This window comes from Leuciscus leuciscus (genome assembly GCF_965113295.1).
Source record: "Leuciscus leuciscus genome assembly, chromosome: 4".
NCBI lineage: Eukaryota > Metazoa > Chordata > Actinopteri > Cypriniformes > Leuciscidae > Leuciscus > Leuciscus leuciscus.
The window spans coordinates 46,333,698-46,350,286 of NC_138728.1; the positions used below are offsets into that span (position 1 = coordinate 46,333,698).

General features: G+C 40.1%; 1 protein-coding gene across 1 annotated transcript; it reads right to left on the bottom strand.

Moving 5' to 3' along the window:
- Positions 1 to 822: 822 nt before the first annotated feature.
- Positions 823 to 13,529, bottom strand: LOC309496644 (myosin heavy chain, fast skeletal muscle-like). Its single transcript, XM_082166708.1, has 41 exons — positions 13,420 to 13,529; positions 13,260 to 13,295; positions 11,936 to 12,154; positions 11,697 to 11,840; positions 11,457 to 11,613; positions 11,323 to 11,350; positions 11,049 to 11,151; positions 10,791 to 10,883; positions 10,599 to 10,662; positions 10,407 to 10,505; positions 10,227 to 10,330; positions 10,008 to 10,146; positions 9,661 to 9,779; positions 9,415 to 9,564; positions 9,157 to 9,327; positions 8,763 to 9,063; positions 8,603 to 8,667; positions 8,421 to 8,508; positions 8,198 to 8,315; positions 7,992 to 8,115; positions 7,752 to 7,888; positions 7,408 to 7,663; positions 7,075 to 7,317; positions 6,792 to 6,968; positions 6,558 to 6,703; positions 6,376 to 6,466; positions 5,903 to 6,292; positions 4,776 to 4,902; positions 4,432 to 4,550; positions 4,149 to 4,345; positions 3,882 to 4,065; positions 3,611 to 3,776; positions 3,008 to 3,132; positions 2,579 to 2,887; positions 2,248 to 2,451; positions 2,040 to 2,165; positions 1,776 to 1,946; positions 1,587 to 1,691; positions 1,378 to 1,473; positions 1,146 to 1,277; positions 823 to 932 (listed from the first exon to the last, which is right to left on the bottom strand). Exons 3-41 carry the CDS (start codon positions 12,140 to 12,142, stop codon positions 918 to 920), a joined length of 5,790 nt encoding a protein of 1,929 aa, XP_082022834.1. The 5' UTR covers positions 12,143 to 12,154; positions 13,260 to 13,295; positions 13,420 to 13,529; the 3' UTR covers positions 823 to 917.
- Positions 13,530 to 16,589: the final 3,060 nt, after the last annotated feature.

Sequence of the window (16,589 nt, forward strand, 5' to 3'; positions counted from 1 at the left end):
CCTGATCCAGCTCATCTAGGTCTTCAGGATTACTAGAAACTTCCAGGCAGGTGTTTTTGGAGCTGGTTGGAGCTAAACTATGCAGGACAGTGGCCCTCCAGGACTGGAGTTTGACACATGTGACGGTCTATCATATCAATCTTAATTTATGCAGTTAAGTGTTATTATAAATTGTATCTATGTACAATTTTCGGCCTTGATCAGTACTGTCCGGTTACTTCACAGTACACTCAACACACGTGTCATTCACTCATTTTTGTATTTCAGAAAAACACCTTGTTGCTTGCTCATTATAGGGCATTATATTATAAATGCATGCATTATATTATAAATTAAATTATATTAAATATAATAATTATAATATATATATATATAATTTAATGAAAATGATAAATGTTATAGGTAACAGATAACTTTTCCAGGTATTATATTTCAGTATTGTGAAAAGCGCTATACAAATAAACTTGACTTGACTTGACTTGACTTATATTTACTTTTTAGAGCTTTTTAGAGCATCTGTAGAGGGTTATTTGTGCTAACTGGAAGGCTAGTTCAAAGAATATTGCAATAGTCAATAACATCAATCCAGGGTGGAAACTTTATAGCAGAAATGTTTGAGCGAATGCATTCAGTAAACATGAGAATTCAATTTAATGAAACCTTTTGAACTTTTATGGAACCTTTAAAAGTTCACATTTGGATTCAAGACATTCTTGATACTCAGCACTCTTATGATGTGAATAATAAGGTTTAATGTAATCATATAGATCAGATATTAGTGTTGTAATAGTGTATCTTGTTGAAAAATCACACAAAGGCTAATTATTTGCTGAAATAGGTTTATTAAGAAAGGTACTTTTACAATGAACATTCATATTATATGACTTCAGTAAATGCTCCTTTCAAGTGTTAAAGATTCATTCTTCTTTGACCTGGGAAAGAAGGAAGAGGCAAACATTAGTCTTATTAACAAAAATGTTCTTCACTTTACATAATGAATAGAATACAGATGTGCAAATGTCATACAGGATATTTAACATCAGCAAAATGCAATTATTATAGTTCCATTACATCTGCTGAAATGTTCATGCATTTGGATAAAGTTGAATAAATAATGGGGGAAAAAATCATCTACTTAGTCTAACCTTTCCAGAATCACGGCTCTTAACTCTGAGCTTGTTGACCTGAGACTCAGAAATGTCAGCACGCTCCTCAGCCTCCTCAAGCTCATGCTGCACCTTCCTCAACTTGGACAGGTGAACATTGGCTTGCTCCTCCTAAAGGTTTTTTTATATGGTTCATGTATCATGTTTCATCAAATTAGCATTCCAATATAAATAATTACAGTGTCAAAATGTTTTATTAGATTTTACATACCACTTCTTCAGACTGCCTCTTGTAGACTTTGACCTTCAGCTGCAGTTTGTCAACCAAATCCTGGAGTCTGGTGATGTTCTTCTTGTCCTCGTCAGTCTTCAAAAAATACACATTTACAAAATTAAGCATTGATCCTTTACTAAAAATAGGCATTGTCAGTACATACAGACTCTTTTGTCTGAACAAACTTGTGAGGAATATGGTCATACCTGATAAGTGAGCTCTTTCACTCTCCTCTCATATTTGCGGACACCTTTAATAGCATCAGCTCCACGTCTCTGCTCAGCTTCAACTTCAGCCTCAAGCTCACGGACCTAAAGAAAATATAATTTTTATTCAAACAAATCATAATATAACATACTTCACTTTGCCCATATCATTACTATAAAGAGGCTTACTCGGGACTCCAACTTCTGGAGTTGTTTCTTTCCTCCTTTCATGGCCAGATTCTCAGCCTCATCCAGACGGTGCTGCAGGTCCTTCACTGTGACCTCCAGATTCTTCTTCATCCTCTCAAGGTGAGAACTTGTGTCCTGCTCCTTCTTCAGCTCTTCTGCCATCATTGCAGCCTTTTGCATTAATACAGAAAGTCATTAGATCCACTTTTTTTTTTTTAAGTACGTAAGCGTCTTATGAAACATTTGGCAGCTACTGTTGCTCACATCAGTGATGGCCTTCTTGGCCTTCTCCTCTGCATTTCTGGCTTCCTGTACAATGTCATCAACTTCACTCTGGACATGAATAAGGTCAGCCTCAAGCTTCTTTTTGGTGTTTATGAGACTTGTGTTCTACAAAATGGAAAGCAACAGTTTGAACATTTTGAATGATGCTCTCAATTCCCTTAATTTCAGGGAAACAATATGCCCTTACCTGAGAGTGCAACAGCCCAACACGCTCACTGATATCCACCAGCTCTTGTTCAGCCACTTTGCGGCCTCTCTCTGTCTGCTCCAGAGCAGCTCTCAGCTCCTCAATCTCAGACTGCATCAGAGTGTTTCTGCGCTCCACCATGGCCACCTGCTCCTTCATGTCTTCCTGTCCTCTCTGGGCATCATCAAGGTGCAGTTGGGCATCCTGAACATAACAATAGCTTTAGAATGAGCTTTCGATGTGGTTTCTGCTAGGCTGTCCTTACCATATGTTCGATTATAAAAAAATGAATACATCCCAAAGTCAAAAAAAGAATAATTCCTATGCATACCTTGAGTTGTCCCTGAACGTTCCTGAGCTGTTTCTGGGCCTCAGCAGCCTGGCGATTGGAGTGGCTTAGCTGAATCTCCATCTCATTAAGGTCTCCCTCCATCTTCTTCTTGATTCTCAGGGCATCATTCCTGCTCCTGATTTCAGAGTCCAGAGTGCCCTGCATTGATTCAATGACTCTCTGGCTGTTCCTCTTGATCTGCTCCATCTCCTCATCCTTCTCTGCAAGCTTTCGGTCAATCTCTCCCTTGATTTGGTTTAGCTCAAGCTGGATACGTAGAATCTTGGACTCCTCATGCTCCAGTGTACCCTATGACAAATAAAGCACCATTTAAACATAAGAATGAAAATGCACACAGTGTGTTGATGAATACAACAACACAGTATGATGGTTCTAGCAAGAATTCCATATTGATCTCCAGATACTCACTTCAGCCTCTTCCAGGGCAGTCTGAATCTCTGACTTCTCAGTCTCCACTGTCTTCTTGGCCTTTTCCAGCTCATGGATGCTCTTACCAGTCTCACCTAACTGCTCTGTCAGATCTGAAATTTCCTCTACAGAAAGAAAAACATATAATATTTATCATAATGCACATTCATTAATCATATGTGCTTACTTTTTAATGCTCACTGAGAATTAGAACATTTAAAGGGATAGTTCACCCAAAAATGAAAATGTTATCATTAATTAATTACTCACCCTCATGTCATTAAAAAACCCGCAAGACTTTCGTTCATCTTTGGAACACAAGGGAAGATCTTTTTGATGAAATTTGAAAGCTTTCTGTCCCTCCATAGACAGATACACAATTGATTATTTGACGCTTCAAAAAGGTTACAAAGAGATCATAAAATGAATCCATATTAATTGAGCTCTCAGATTTCATCAAAAAGATCTTAATTTGTGTTCTGAAGATGAACAAAAGTCTCATGAGTTTGGAACGACATGAGGTTGAGTATTTAGTAAAAGAATTTTAATTTTGGGTGAACAATCCCTTTGAGTTTTTTTCTAATTTAATGGTTTCATTCTTACGCTGCAGATTCTTGTTCTCTCTCTTGAGGGTTTCCAGCTGATCCAGACTCTCCTCATAGGAGTTCTTCATCTTGAACAGTTCCGTGCTAAGGGAACGAGCCTCTTTCTGAGCACCTTCCAGCTCTGCCTGACCTTCCTCATATTTCTGCTTCCATTCTGCCAGGACCTTTGGTGGAGATATTTTAGGATAGAGTTTGTTTAAAAAATGTTGAACAAAGCCCATTCCAGCAATACTTTACAAAGATAATATAATATGACTAAAACTGTTTACCTTGTCGAAGTTTCTCTGCTTCTTGTCAAGGTTGGCAGCCAAACCATTGGCTCTCTCCACATCAATCATGAGGTCCTCCACCTCACCCAGGAGTCTCTGTTTGGTCTTCTCCAGAGATGCACATTTGGAGTTCACTGCCTCAATTTGTTCCTCTGCCTCTTGCAGACGCTGAGCCAGCTTCTTCCTGTTAAATAATACACGTTATTTTGAATTCTAATCTATAAAATAGCTGTGAGAATTGGTCATATTTTACAATAATATACATACTTGGACTCTTCAAGCTCCTCAGTGCGCTGGATGGCATCAGTTTCATATTTGGTTCTCCACTGAGCAACCTCACTGTTGGCCTTTGACATTCCCCGCTGCAGCTCAGCCTTTGCCTCCTGCTCTTCCTCAAACTGCTCACGGAGCAGGTCGCAGTCATGGCGGGCTGATTGCACAGCATGGGCCAGTGCGTTCTTAGCCTAGGGGACAAAGTCGCATAATATTAGCTTGTCTCTACAGTAAAGTAATTGACAAATATGTGCATGAATTGATTATGCTGTATTACCTTAACCTCCTCTTCAATATGCCTCTTAAGCTCCTCAATTTGCTGAGTGGAAGCTTGTTTGCCTCTGGTGAGCTGAGAAACCAGAGCCTCCTTCTCCTCCAGCTGACGGCCAAACTCACCTGTATAGATTTAGATTCACTGTGTCAGACTTTTCTATGTCTCTATCAGTTTATTTCAAAACAAATGGATGTAAGATTTTATCCGTGTTACAGTCATAACATGACATGTACAGCTGAATAATCTTAATACACTTTGATTGATTTTTGATTGATTATTGTTGATAATTATTGTTAATTATTGACATTAATTACTTTTGATATAATATTAATTTGTTCATGAGTTACCATTTTCAGTTTGAAATCTTGCTCTTTGAGTACTGAGATCATTTAACTGACGAACGTTCTCGTCATTCTTGGACTTAATTTCACTAAGTTGGTCCTCAAGTGTGCGGCACATCTTCTCAAGATTGCCCTGCAAATACAAAAGTCATTAGATATTTGAAAGAACTTCAAGACTTGTTGTATGTGACCCATGCTGGCAAAATGAGTCACAACGAGCACATTTTCAAAAATGAGTTATTGTTATTTACTTTTATTGTTGTAAAAAAAAAACTTAATGTATGATGATGTATGATTTGCTGGAATCATTTTTCTGTAGGATCCAAAACAAAATCACCTTGCAACCATACCTTAAAATTCCTGGTAATACCACCAATTTTGGCACACACCAAATCAAAACCAAATATCTATAGAAAAAATATATATAACATTTTTTTCCATGATATCACAATTGTTTGATTAACATTAATGAGACAGCAGCCTGTATATTGAGACCTACTGTAATTCAGGTATTTAATATAATGTTATATATCAGATGTTTTTCCCCAACAGTTAACCAAACGTTCACTTAAGGCATAACAGATAATGTTTGCGTGAATATTCGCCAAGACAGATATTTAGAAATATTGCAATTCTGTGTACATGTGTATATCGGGATTCCGTGCTGTCTGAGAGGCGTCTTTGTGCGCACTTTGTGCTTTGTGTTGATCTGTCAATCAGTGCGAGTTAGATCATTTTGTTTACATCAGCATGAGTTTAAAAATCATATTTCATTGGTTCAGACTTATGCCATCGAGAATTCGCTATGAATATTAAAACTTGTGGTGAGGGGAAGCACCAGTCGTTGAGAAGCGAGCAAAGAAAAATGGACATTTTTAATGGATTATTAAAACAAAGGAAAGATTTAGGAAGGTACACCTCTCAGAAAACGTAAAAATAAAGATCATTTTAGATGTTTAATTACTACTTGGAGCCCTGGGATCAATAGAAGAGGGCTTATTGAAAAAAAAAATTGAATAAAAAATGTAATTCGACCAAAATTTACATTTGCCTGTAGCTCGAAATTAGCACATGCGTATTCCGACTCATTTTGCCAGCATGGATCACATACATTCTTTAGAATATTCCCCAACCTTTGCTTTGGCAACAGCTTCCATGTTGCTGGAAAGATCATCAATCTCCATTTTGAATTCGCTCTTCTCTTTCTCAAGCTTCTGCTTGACACGCTGCAGGTTGTCGATTTGCTCTCCCAACTCGGCCACAGTGTCTGCCTGCTTCTTGCGGAGGGCAGCAGCAGTAGATTCATGCTGGAGGGTGGACTCTTCAAGATCACGACGCAGCTTCTGGAATTCAGCTTCACGCTTCTTATTCATCTCGATCTGAGCAGAAGTGGCTCCTCCAGCCTCCTCAAGCCTCTCACTGATCTCCTCAAGTTCCCTGGAGAGATCAGCTCTCTGCTTCTCAACCTTGGCACGAGCAGCGCGCTCAGCCTCGATCTCTTCCTCCAGTTCCTCAATGCGGGCCTATGGTGGAAAGTAGTTAATTACATTTTTGGTGATCTGCATTTGATCATAATGATGTAATGTTTGAAAAAATCTCAAAATACCTGAAGCTCCTTGATCTTCTTCTGGAGTTGAGCACTCAGAGATTGTTCATCTTCTATCTTGCTAAGCAGCTGGCTTGTTTCAAAGTCTCTCCTGTTCGTGTTCAACAATAAGTAGTTGTAAAAAAACAAAACAAAAAAACATAACACAACAACGAAATTTAAAAAAATACTGCTTTATTTACTTTTTTATTTTCTCATCAGATTGCTGCTTGTCATTTTCCAGGTCCATGACGGACTCTTGGGATAATTTCAGGTCTCCTTCAAGCTTTCTCTTAGCTCTCTCCAGGTCCATGCGGAGCTTCTTCTCTTGTTCAAGGGAACCCTCAAGCTACAGGACAATGATATATAAAATATGTTCACAGCAGAAAACAGTTGATTTGATGAATTAATATAATTAATTAACATAATCAACTCACATCATCAACTTGCTGCTCAAGCTTTGTCTTGGATTTGGTCAGGGTGTTGACTTTGTCCTCCTCGGCCTGAAGATCATCCAGTGTCTGCTGATGTGCCTCTTGGAGGGCTTTCTTCTCCTTCGTAAGCTTAGCAATGCTCTCATCCTGAGCTGTCATTTCCTCAGTCAAGTTCTTGACCTGTATGATTTTTTGTTCCAAATAAGCTTAAATATGACAATTCATATTCTATATCAATTTATAAGACAGAGATTAAATCTAATATTAAACCAACTCAATTTCTAACCTTATTCTCAGTGGCATGTTTCTCCTTCTCCACTTTAGCCAAGGTGAGCTCCAGGTCATCAATGTCTTTCTTCAGCTCAGAGCACTCATCCTCCAGTTTCCTCTTCTTGGCTGTCAGTTCAGCATTGATTTCTTCCTCATCCTCCAGTCTCTCAGTTGTCTCCTTGAGTTTAGCTTCAAGCTGGATTTTGCTTTTAATCAGACCCTCACACCTCTCCTCAGCATCTGAGAGACCCTCAGATTCCTGTTAGTAAAATAGATTGCTATTTCATTGGAAACAACCTTGCTCATTTTTAATGTAGCCAAAATTCACTTAATTACAAAATATACTCACAGATGCTACTTGCAGCTGCAGATCATTTTTCTCTTGCAGCAGTGATACCATCTTCTCTTCAAGCTCCTTCTTTTTGGCTTCAGCCTTAACCAAAGCCTCTTTGCATTTTACAAAGTCCTCTTTCATGTTTGCCAGCTCCTTCTCAGTCTCTGCACTCTGAAGCAGAGGCTTAATCTTGTAATAAACCTTCATCCATGGCCAGTGTTTGACATTCATGAATGAACGGATGTTGTATTGGATGGTGTAAACCGACTCCCTGTGAATAATTCATCATTAAATGGCATAATCATCATTAAGTTTGCACAGTTATCATTGATGTCATCTTTACTCATAAAAATAATCACCTCCTCTCCATCATTTTCACATACTCCTTCCTCGTCAGGAAACCACGGCAGAGAGCCTGAGTCATTGTGACCAGAGCAGCCAGTTTCTCATCTCGCATCTCCTCAAGAGCACCCAGAAGACCAGCTTTGAAGAACACCTGAATTTATGTAAAACAGTAAATATAAATATATTGATTTAAACTGTCTAAGCTAAATGACCATGATCACTGAATCTTGAAATTTGTAAAGCTAAATATAAACCTTTGTATGTCCAAATCTGTAGTCGTCATGATTAACGTCGATGGATCCCAGAAGTTTCTCACTGGCCTTCTTGTTATCCATAAACTGTCCGTCTGGGATAACACCAGCATTCAGCACCTTGTATCTGTGGAAAATGTATCAAAATACTTCATATCTTTTAATTAGGAGCCTCCTTGGAAATATTGTTTTCATGTGGTCCCATTTACCTCTGCTTAAAGTCACCATATTGGATTCTGCTGGGGAAGCCCTTTGTGCAAATTCTGATCCCCTCCAGAACACCATTACACCTCAGCTGGTGGATAACCAGGAAGTTCTGCATGAGACCTATAACGAACAGTTTACACCATGAACTTGGTAATTTAACTTCATCATATATATTGAGAACCAAAATATTGTTATGTACGTAAAAAAAAAAAAAAAAAAAATTACCTGGAGTCTTGGTCTCATTAGGAATCAGGCAACGCACAAAGTGAGGGTGAGTGGCCCTTAAGTTGGTCATGAGTTTGCCCAAGTTCTCCTGTGGAGAATAGAAAAAGGTTGGCATGCTTTGTATTTCTTTTCTTTTTTTCTCAAATAAAGCAATATTGCTATGATGTCATCTCTATACATACCCTGAACTGGGAGGACACAGTCTGCATGGAGCCACCCTTCTTCTTGCCTCCCTTTTTAGTAGTATCTATTGAGATAAACATACAAAGGAACATGTATAAATGCAAAAACAAGAAAGTTCAAAACTGAATCAAAGTTTTGTTAATTAGATTTTTTCTTTACCCTCAACATCAACTGGGTAGAGAGAAGACAGCAGTTTGACAGAAGACTTCTGGTACAGCTGCACAACAGAATCATTCAGTGGATCCTTGTTCTTTTCCAACCAGCCAGTGACATTGTAGTCCACAGTTCCAGCGTAGTGAACCAGGGAGAAGTGGGCTTCAGCCTTGCCTTTGGCAGGTTTTGGTTTCTCGAAAGCTTTGCTCTTGCCAAGATGCTGATCATATAGCTTGTTCTTGAAGGAAGCGTCTGAAGCCTTGGGGAACATGCACTCCTCTTCAAGGATGGAGAAGATACCCATGGGCTGTTTATAAAAGAATGTTGTTTATTATCAAAAATAGGAGATTTTGAGAATAGGATCAATGGAAATTAATAAATTCATAAAACCATTGATAACCTTCTCAATGAGCTCAATGCAAGAAGCCAAGTCCATGCCGAAGTCAATGAAGTCCCAAACAATGCCCTCCTTCTTGTACTCCTCTTGCTCCAGCACAAACATGGTGTGGTTGAAAAACTGTTGCAGTTTCTCATTGGTGAAGTTGATGCACAGCTGCTCCATGCTGTTGTACTGGAGGACAAAAAATGACAGAAACATTTACTACCTTCAGAATATCATTCATTTTGACATAAAAAGAGATAAAATAATCATTCTTACATCAAAGATCTCAAAGCCAGCAATATCCAGCACGCCAATGTAGAAATTTCTTTGTTGTTTTGTGTCCAACATCTGGTTGATACGAATGACCATCCACAAGAACATCCTCTCATAGATAGATTTGGCCAAGGCGCTAACAGAGTTGTACACCTGTAAGTAGAATAGAGTGGACATTTTATTCTGCTTCTGCAATAATTAGCCCGAATTTTAGGTTAAACACATGGCATGCTGGAAATGTTACTATACCTGTGCCACGGTCTGGCCTTTGGTCACATACTCATTTCCGACCTTGACTCTGGGGTAGCACAAAGCCTTCAGCATTTCAGAAGAGTTCAAACCCAGAAGGTAGGCGATTTTGTCAGCCTCTGTTAAATACATTTTAAAATAAATGATCTTTGCTCTATAGAGTCTTTTGTGTAATATTATAATAAATCAGGCACCAGGTACTCTTCATTTTATTTTCAGATTTATTGATATGCACACAACTTATAGTTTATATTTACACAAAACATTTTATACACAGTTTATGTGGTTTATCAGTAAAGTCGATGCAACTGTTACTATTTTAAAGCCCAGGATAACACAAGTCTCACCCTCATTGCCATCAGGCTCAGCCTGCTCCTCACGCTGCTTCTGCTTGAACTTCATGTTACCATGATGAATCACAGCTCCAGTGAACTTGTAGATGCACACTTTATCCTCACTTGTGAAACCAAGAATGTCAATAGCGTCCTATAAATTACAGAGAATAATAAAATATATGATTTGCCATATTTAAATAGAATGTCAATATTCAAATAGCAATGACTCACATCAGTAGCATCCAGCTCAACTTTATCATCAATGCTGGCCACTGTGATCTGACCCTGACTGCACATGGGGAAGTCATAGGGGTTGGTGGTGATGAGCGTCATTTCTGTGAAATACACAGCATTTATGAAAGAGCATCTTGCAATATTATCTGAAACATTTTATGAAATATGTGCACCTACCAACAATCTCAGGCTTATGGTTGGTCATCATTTGGTAGAAGATGTGGTAGCCTCTCTCATCTGGAAGCTGGAATGACACTCTAGACTTCTCCAGCAGATCTGTTGAGAGAATATACTTGAGTCACAATCATCTAAAGAGTGACAGATAAAGACAAATGTTCAGGATGGATCAATGAAATCATGTCCACCTACATGTCTCAATGTCAGCACTAGCCAGTTTTCCAGTGGTGCCGAAATGAATTCTGATGAATTTACCCTGTTTAAATCATAATAGCATAATACATAAATAATAATTATTATTATAATCTATTTATAGAAAACTCTGTACAGTAAAATGTAACACAACTGACCATCTGTACTGTAAATAAACAGTAGTTAACTTACAAAACGAGAGGAGTTGTCATTTCTCACAGTCTTGGCATTACCATAAGACTCAAGCAGAGGGTTGGCAGCAATGATCTGGTCCTCAAGAGAGCCCTGTGATGTTTGAAGGGTTTTCATTTATTTTCAATTGTTTTTCTATTTCATGACTAAACACAATTTATAGGCATTTCACAAATTCACATATCGTATAGTTTGTGAGATGAGTGTAAATCATCATCTTTTAAAATAATATACATGACATAGTTTTGTATCTCGTACCTTTATTTTACTGGCCTCTTTCTTGACACCTGACACTGCAACTGTGGCAAAGTACTGGATGACACGTTTCGTGTTCACAGTCTTTCCAGCACCAGATTCTCCACTGGTTTATAAGAGATTAGAAGACCGAAGATTGAAAGACATGTGGACTTTTCAAAGTATATTCAATCTTTGTTCAATCTTAAAATCTATTTTGTAAATATCTCCATAAATGTTCCATCTATGTTATACTTTTCATTTTTGTCATGGTCTGAAATTAAATTAAAATACTTACGTGATTAGGATGGACTGATTTTCTCTATCTGTCGATTGAAATTTGTAACATATCCGGTAAATATTTATTATATTAAAAGCAACATCTAATTCATCTTAATGAATTCTATAGAATTCAATTCCATAATGTCTTACCAGTCTGCATGAACTGATAGGCATTGTCAGAGACAGAGAAGATGTGGGGTGGGGCCTCCATACGCTTTTTGCCTCTGTAGGCAGTCACCACTTCTGCATCATACACTGGGAGCCACTTGTAGGGGTTCACAGTTGCGCAGAACAGTCCAGAGTAGGTCTGAAATGAGCAGAGACATGGTCAGATTCCAACAACACAGAAAAAATGAACTTAAATGCTTTTTATGTCGTTTCAGAACTTACGTAGATCATCCATGCAGCATAACGCTCTTTGAGGTTATACAGCACAGAGGCTTCATTGAGATGGGTCATCATGGCCATGTCCTCAATCTTGTCATACTTGGGAGGATTCATTGGGTAGACATCTGCTTCCTTAGCTACTCTCTCCTATAAATTTGATTAATTAGATATTAGATATAAAAGAAAACAATGTAATAAATAATTTAATGCTCATCTAACATGAAATGGAAATTCAAATTGACCTCCTTAGTATCAAGCAAAACAACTGTGACTTTGCCACCGTCTTTGCTCTTGATTGTTGCCTTGAGGTACAACTCTTTGACATCAGCCACATAGCAGGCAGCCTTGCCATCAAATGGTCTGGCCTGAGCCTCCATTCTCTCCCTCTCAGGCTTACGAAGGTAAATGGCAGCTTTGCCATAAGCGGCCATCTCCGCGTCCGTACTCATGGTGGCGGCTTACTAAAGAGAGAAAATATCAACTTATCCATTAAAAATTTCATAAATATTCAACAAAGGCAAGACACATAAAATATGAACACACATGAATTGTGTTAGGAAAAAGGCATACTACTAAGTTTAGGCTTACACATGAATACAGACACATAAAACAATACTAGATAGACATTTAGATAGCAAGCAAGAAGCAGGTAAGGGGCCCATTAATGGCAAAAATGTCGATTGAATATGTCTTTCTGGTGATGAAATTGAAATGCTGGTGTCAGGGGACGGCACATACAGTGCAATATGAATTGTGGCATATATGAAGTTTCAGGACAATACAGAGATTTTCACTGCCGACTATTAGTCTTATTTGTGGACTCTCAGCCCGAGTGCATCCTCCTGCTACGAGTATGAATGAAACGGACATTACATTGCATGTGTGTACTCACTAATGCTCACAAAGAGAGCTAAAGATAAGTTTTTCTCCTCTGTAGATAAGTGTACTTTAATTTTTTTCTCTCAATGGATGCATAAGATTTCCTAACAAATATTTAGAAATTTCTGTGACAGATTTTTTTATTTTATTAATTCAATATTTTGATCAAATTTATGTTTATGCAAATGTAATCATGGATTATAATAGCAAAACTGCATCCCAACTTTGAATTTAATCAGACCAACAGTTCTGTAGTTACAATTTCATGTTTCGCTCTATTATAGCATCATCAATTGGCCCTTTCCCGCTTCTTTTTCTGTTTCCACAAACTGAGTCTGCACAGAAATGTGTCGAATGTCCTCTATATTTGGGCCAAATTTGTATAACTTTCCCACAAGGGTTTTTATGGGCTCTCATAGATTCAAAAGTGGAAGAAGAAAAACAGAATTCAATACAACACAATAAAAAACAAATACAATAGGTGCCTATGTTTGGCACATAAATAAAGGGTCAATGGGACCCCTTCCTTAAATTCATCTTACTAATACATTTTAAATAGATTACTTTGTAAATAAATTACATACGTTTTAAAAAACAGCATGCTTCTCCAGTTTTCGTCTATAATACAGACTATAACAACTGTTTTCATCTACCCTAATCCACACACTGAATCTTAAACTCACTTGCCTTTTGTACTTGAGACCAGATGAAATGTTCACTACCCTTGGATTAAAAAGATCAATTCATTAAAATGTATTAATATAAAGAAAAACACTATTACTTTGAGTACAGACGCATAAGTGATGATGTTAAATTCCTTTCATTCACAGTCAGCATTGGGTCTTACCACTTGATGGAACTTCTGAGGTCTTCTCTGTCTGCATCTCTTCTGGTCTACCCTCTTGGCTTTTATAGAAGTTGATCATGCACACGAAGCAGAATCTATTCATGGGCAACCTTGAGCTTTCTTGACCCATTTTTTTGACCCATGAGCTTTCTTGACACAAGAAATTTATGGACAGACTCACAGACATCCTACCTAATTAAATCAGTTATAAGTCAAACATTTAATGCTTCAAAATATATAGGCCACAGCTTCCATTTCAAAGTTCATGTGTATTATAATTATTTATTTTTAGTCTATTATTAGTCTATTACTATCTTACTTTGACATATGACACACACTGAAGTAAATAAATCCTTTTTTGGGATGAGGGTACATTCAGCCACCCCTCTCCCTTTTTTGAATCGGAAAACATTTCACCTTTTCACCCATGGAAGTTCTTGTAGCAGGCTAATGGGGCAGCAATTGGGCTAAACAATAAAATATGTTACAGATCTGACAAGATATATAGTTCAATAGAAGAATATAGAAAAATACTGTAAAATATGTCTAATACAGTGAAAACACACAAGTGTCAGTTCCCTTTCAGTCAGTCACGTTCGACGTAGTCGATCATGTCGACTAAATGGGATCACGACAGGGAGCCAGTCATCTTCGAGTAGTATACAAACGAGCCAATGGACATTGGCCTGCATGAATTGCATCACACGCTCCGCATTTTTTCTAAGGATTGTTTTGTTGACGGCCGGTTGAGGGCGGAAGTGGTGAGTGCTTCACTGAAAAGTGTTGCCGTGGTTATTCCCATGTGTGCTCCGGCACTGGTGACGGATCACATTTCTAAAAGAGCATCACAGGTGTGTTTGCGTCTTTTTAAAGATGCCATTCCATCCGTGCGTTTCTGGGTGCGGTAGGGCTCTGTCCCCCTCTGACAGTCACGATAGATGCATCATGTGTTTGGGCTTACAGCACGCTGAAGCAGCTTTCGTGGATGATTCATGTTCTCATTGTGGGGAAATGATCATCTCGGTGTTGAGATCGAGACTCGCCTTCGTTAAAAGCGCTCTAGAACATCCTCTGGGTCAAGCGTGGAGTGCCGCAGGATGTGGGTGATCTGAGGATTACGGTGAAGGGAAATCTGCCCGGCAAATCCCCGTGGATCTCTCCCTCCTCTCTTACACTGCAGCCGGTGGAGCTCCCTGAGGAACGTGCTGGTCCCTCTGTAGTGGACCGACCAGTCGTTTCATTCGGGGCTCTTCCAGAGGACAGGATGTCCATCGCAGCATTGGAGGGAGAGCTGTGCTCTGGACATGACGACTCGGCTCCGTTGCCTCCCTCTGGGAAGGCAACGCTGCCCGAGCCAGATCCTGAGATGTCAGCTATGCTGAAAAGGGCAGCCGAGGTGGTAGGGCTCGTCTGGAATTCTCCATCGTGTCCTGAACTGTCTCGGTTGGATGATTGATTTCCCGGGGCTGGTTCTCCGCCTGCTCGCCGCCGAGGGTGTCCATCTGCATCTGCCTCTGCTCCCGCTGAGTCATCGCAGCAGCCTCCACCCAGATCTCAGCATGGAACTGGGCGCAGACGTGACGCCCCGCCCGCTCCAGGCACTGCCCAGCCAGGTGGTAAGCGCAAGCGCTCCTGAAGCAGGCCACTCAGGGATGGAGTGAGAGTTCTTGGAGATGGTCACCGATCCACTGTCTTTGTTGTGTATGTCTGTTCCGCCACTGGCTCCCGTAAAAGTGGATGGTACCTACAGCGGTACCTACATTTTCAAAGAAAGAGCAATTTCCTCTGTTCCTGAGCCCAGAGAAGTTAGCTAGTGGTGTGCGACCCTGACAGCCTTCAGCTACCTCTGATTCACCAGCCTACAGTGACGGCAGTTCGAGGACCTGGTTTCACCTTCTCACGCTTCGCTGGGGTCTTCTAGAAACAGTTAAGAATCGCACTAAACACACTCAGACCCTGTCTCTGGCCGCCTTCGGCCTTTCAAGCTGGGTCCCTGTTTGTTGCCTAGAGTCTGTGGTGTCCGCGGTTATGCTGTTTTGCCCAGTTGTAGCACTACATGTGATCCAACACATGGCTGATCCAGTGTTTCCTCCGTAACTACAGATTCGGCTTCATGAGCTGGCTTTGAGTGCGTTCGAGGACCCGTTTACACCTTCTCACGCATTCTCTGCCGCTACCTAGAGACAGGTGTTTTACAACTCAGAACCTGCTTCGGGGCGCCTTCGGGCCTTCCGAGCTGGGTCCCTGTCTCTAACCCGCTGCCTCACTCTGAGTACATCTCTGATACATTAGCCCCCTGTGTTGGTCTGTTGTAGCACCGAGAGTGCTCCCGACCGACTCAGCCGGTTCTTGTGTCATCAGACTTGGCTGAGGCGATTCAGTTCGTCCGGCACCCGCCTATGTGCAGCACTGTTTGTTACACATCTGTGTGCAGATAGTGCTGCCGTATGTGCGGTCATCACTTCCTACTGGTGAGGGTTGCGATAGAGCCGTTCCTCCAGCCAATATGAAAATACGCTTCTAAGTGAGGCCTATTTTTCATTGTACTCAATGTATAGTGAGTTCGACCATCAGGGATCTGTGTGCTTGTTTCGGGCCCTTTTTCTAAGCCCCCGTTCAGGTTACTACACAGTACGCATTACTAATACCATTCCTGTGAATGGTCTGCCGCGTGGAACCTGAAGGACACGTATTTCAGATATCCACTCCTCCGTAAACATGGGCCATCCTGTGTCTTGCGTTGAGGGGTCGAAATCTCAGTACAGGTCCCCTCCCTTCGAGTGCTACATAGCCAATTGGGTCTTCAGGTCAACTGGGAAAAAGTAACTCGTCTACGGACTGAGAAGCTTTTTTCCAGTACGGAGGTGGGCTTGGTTTTCACGTTTCTCATGAAATGTGTCCTGTCAGTGCTAGAGGTGAGAAAGGGTCCCACTGAATACATTTCAGAGGCTCCTGGGGCATATGTGAGACGCAGCCATATATTAACAGCTTCCTCCATATGATGACCGCTTCAGCACTGACTTTGTAACCAAGTTCCTAGATGGCCATGGCAGAGCAGCAAGCTCCGTGTGTATTAACAACAGCTGGTGTGCTGCCAAACACTCAGCAGCGTGCAGACTTTTTGCTTCTCTGGGCTAATCGTCCCTAGAACAAATGTCTATTAACACTAG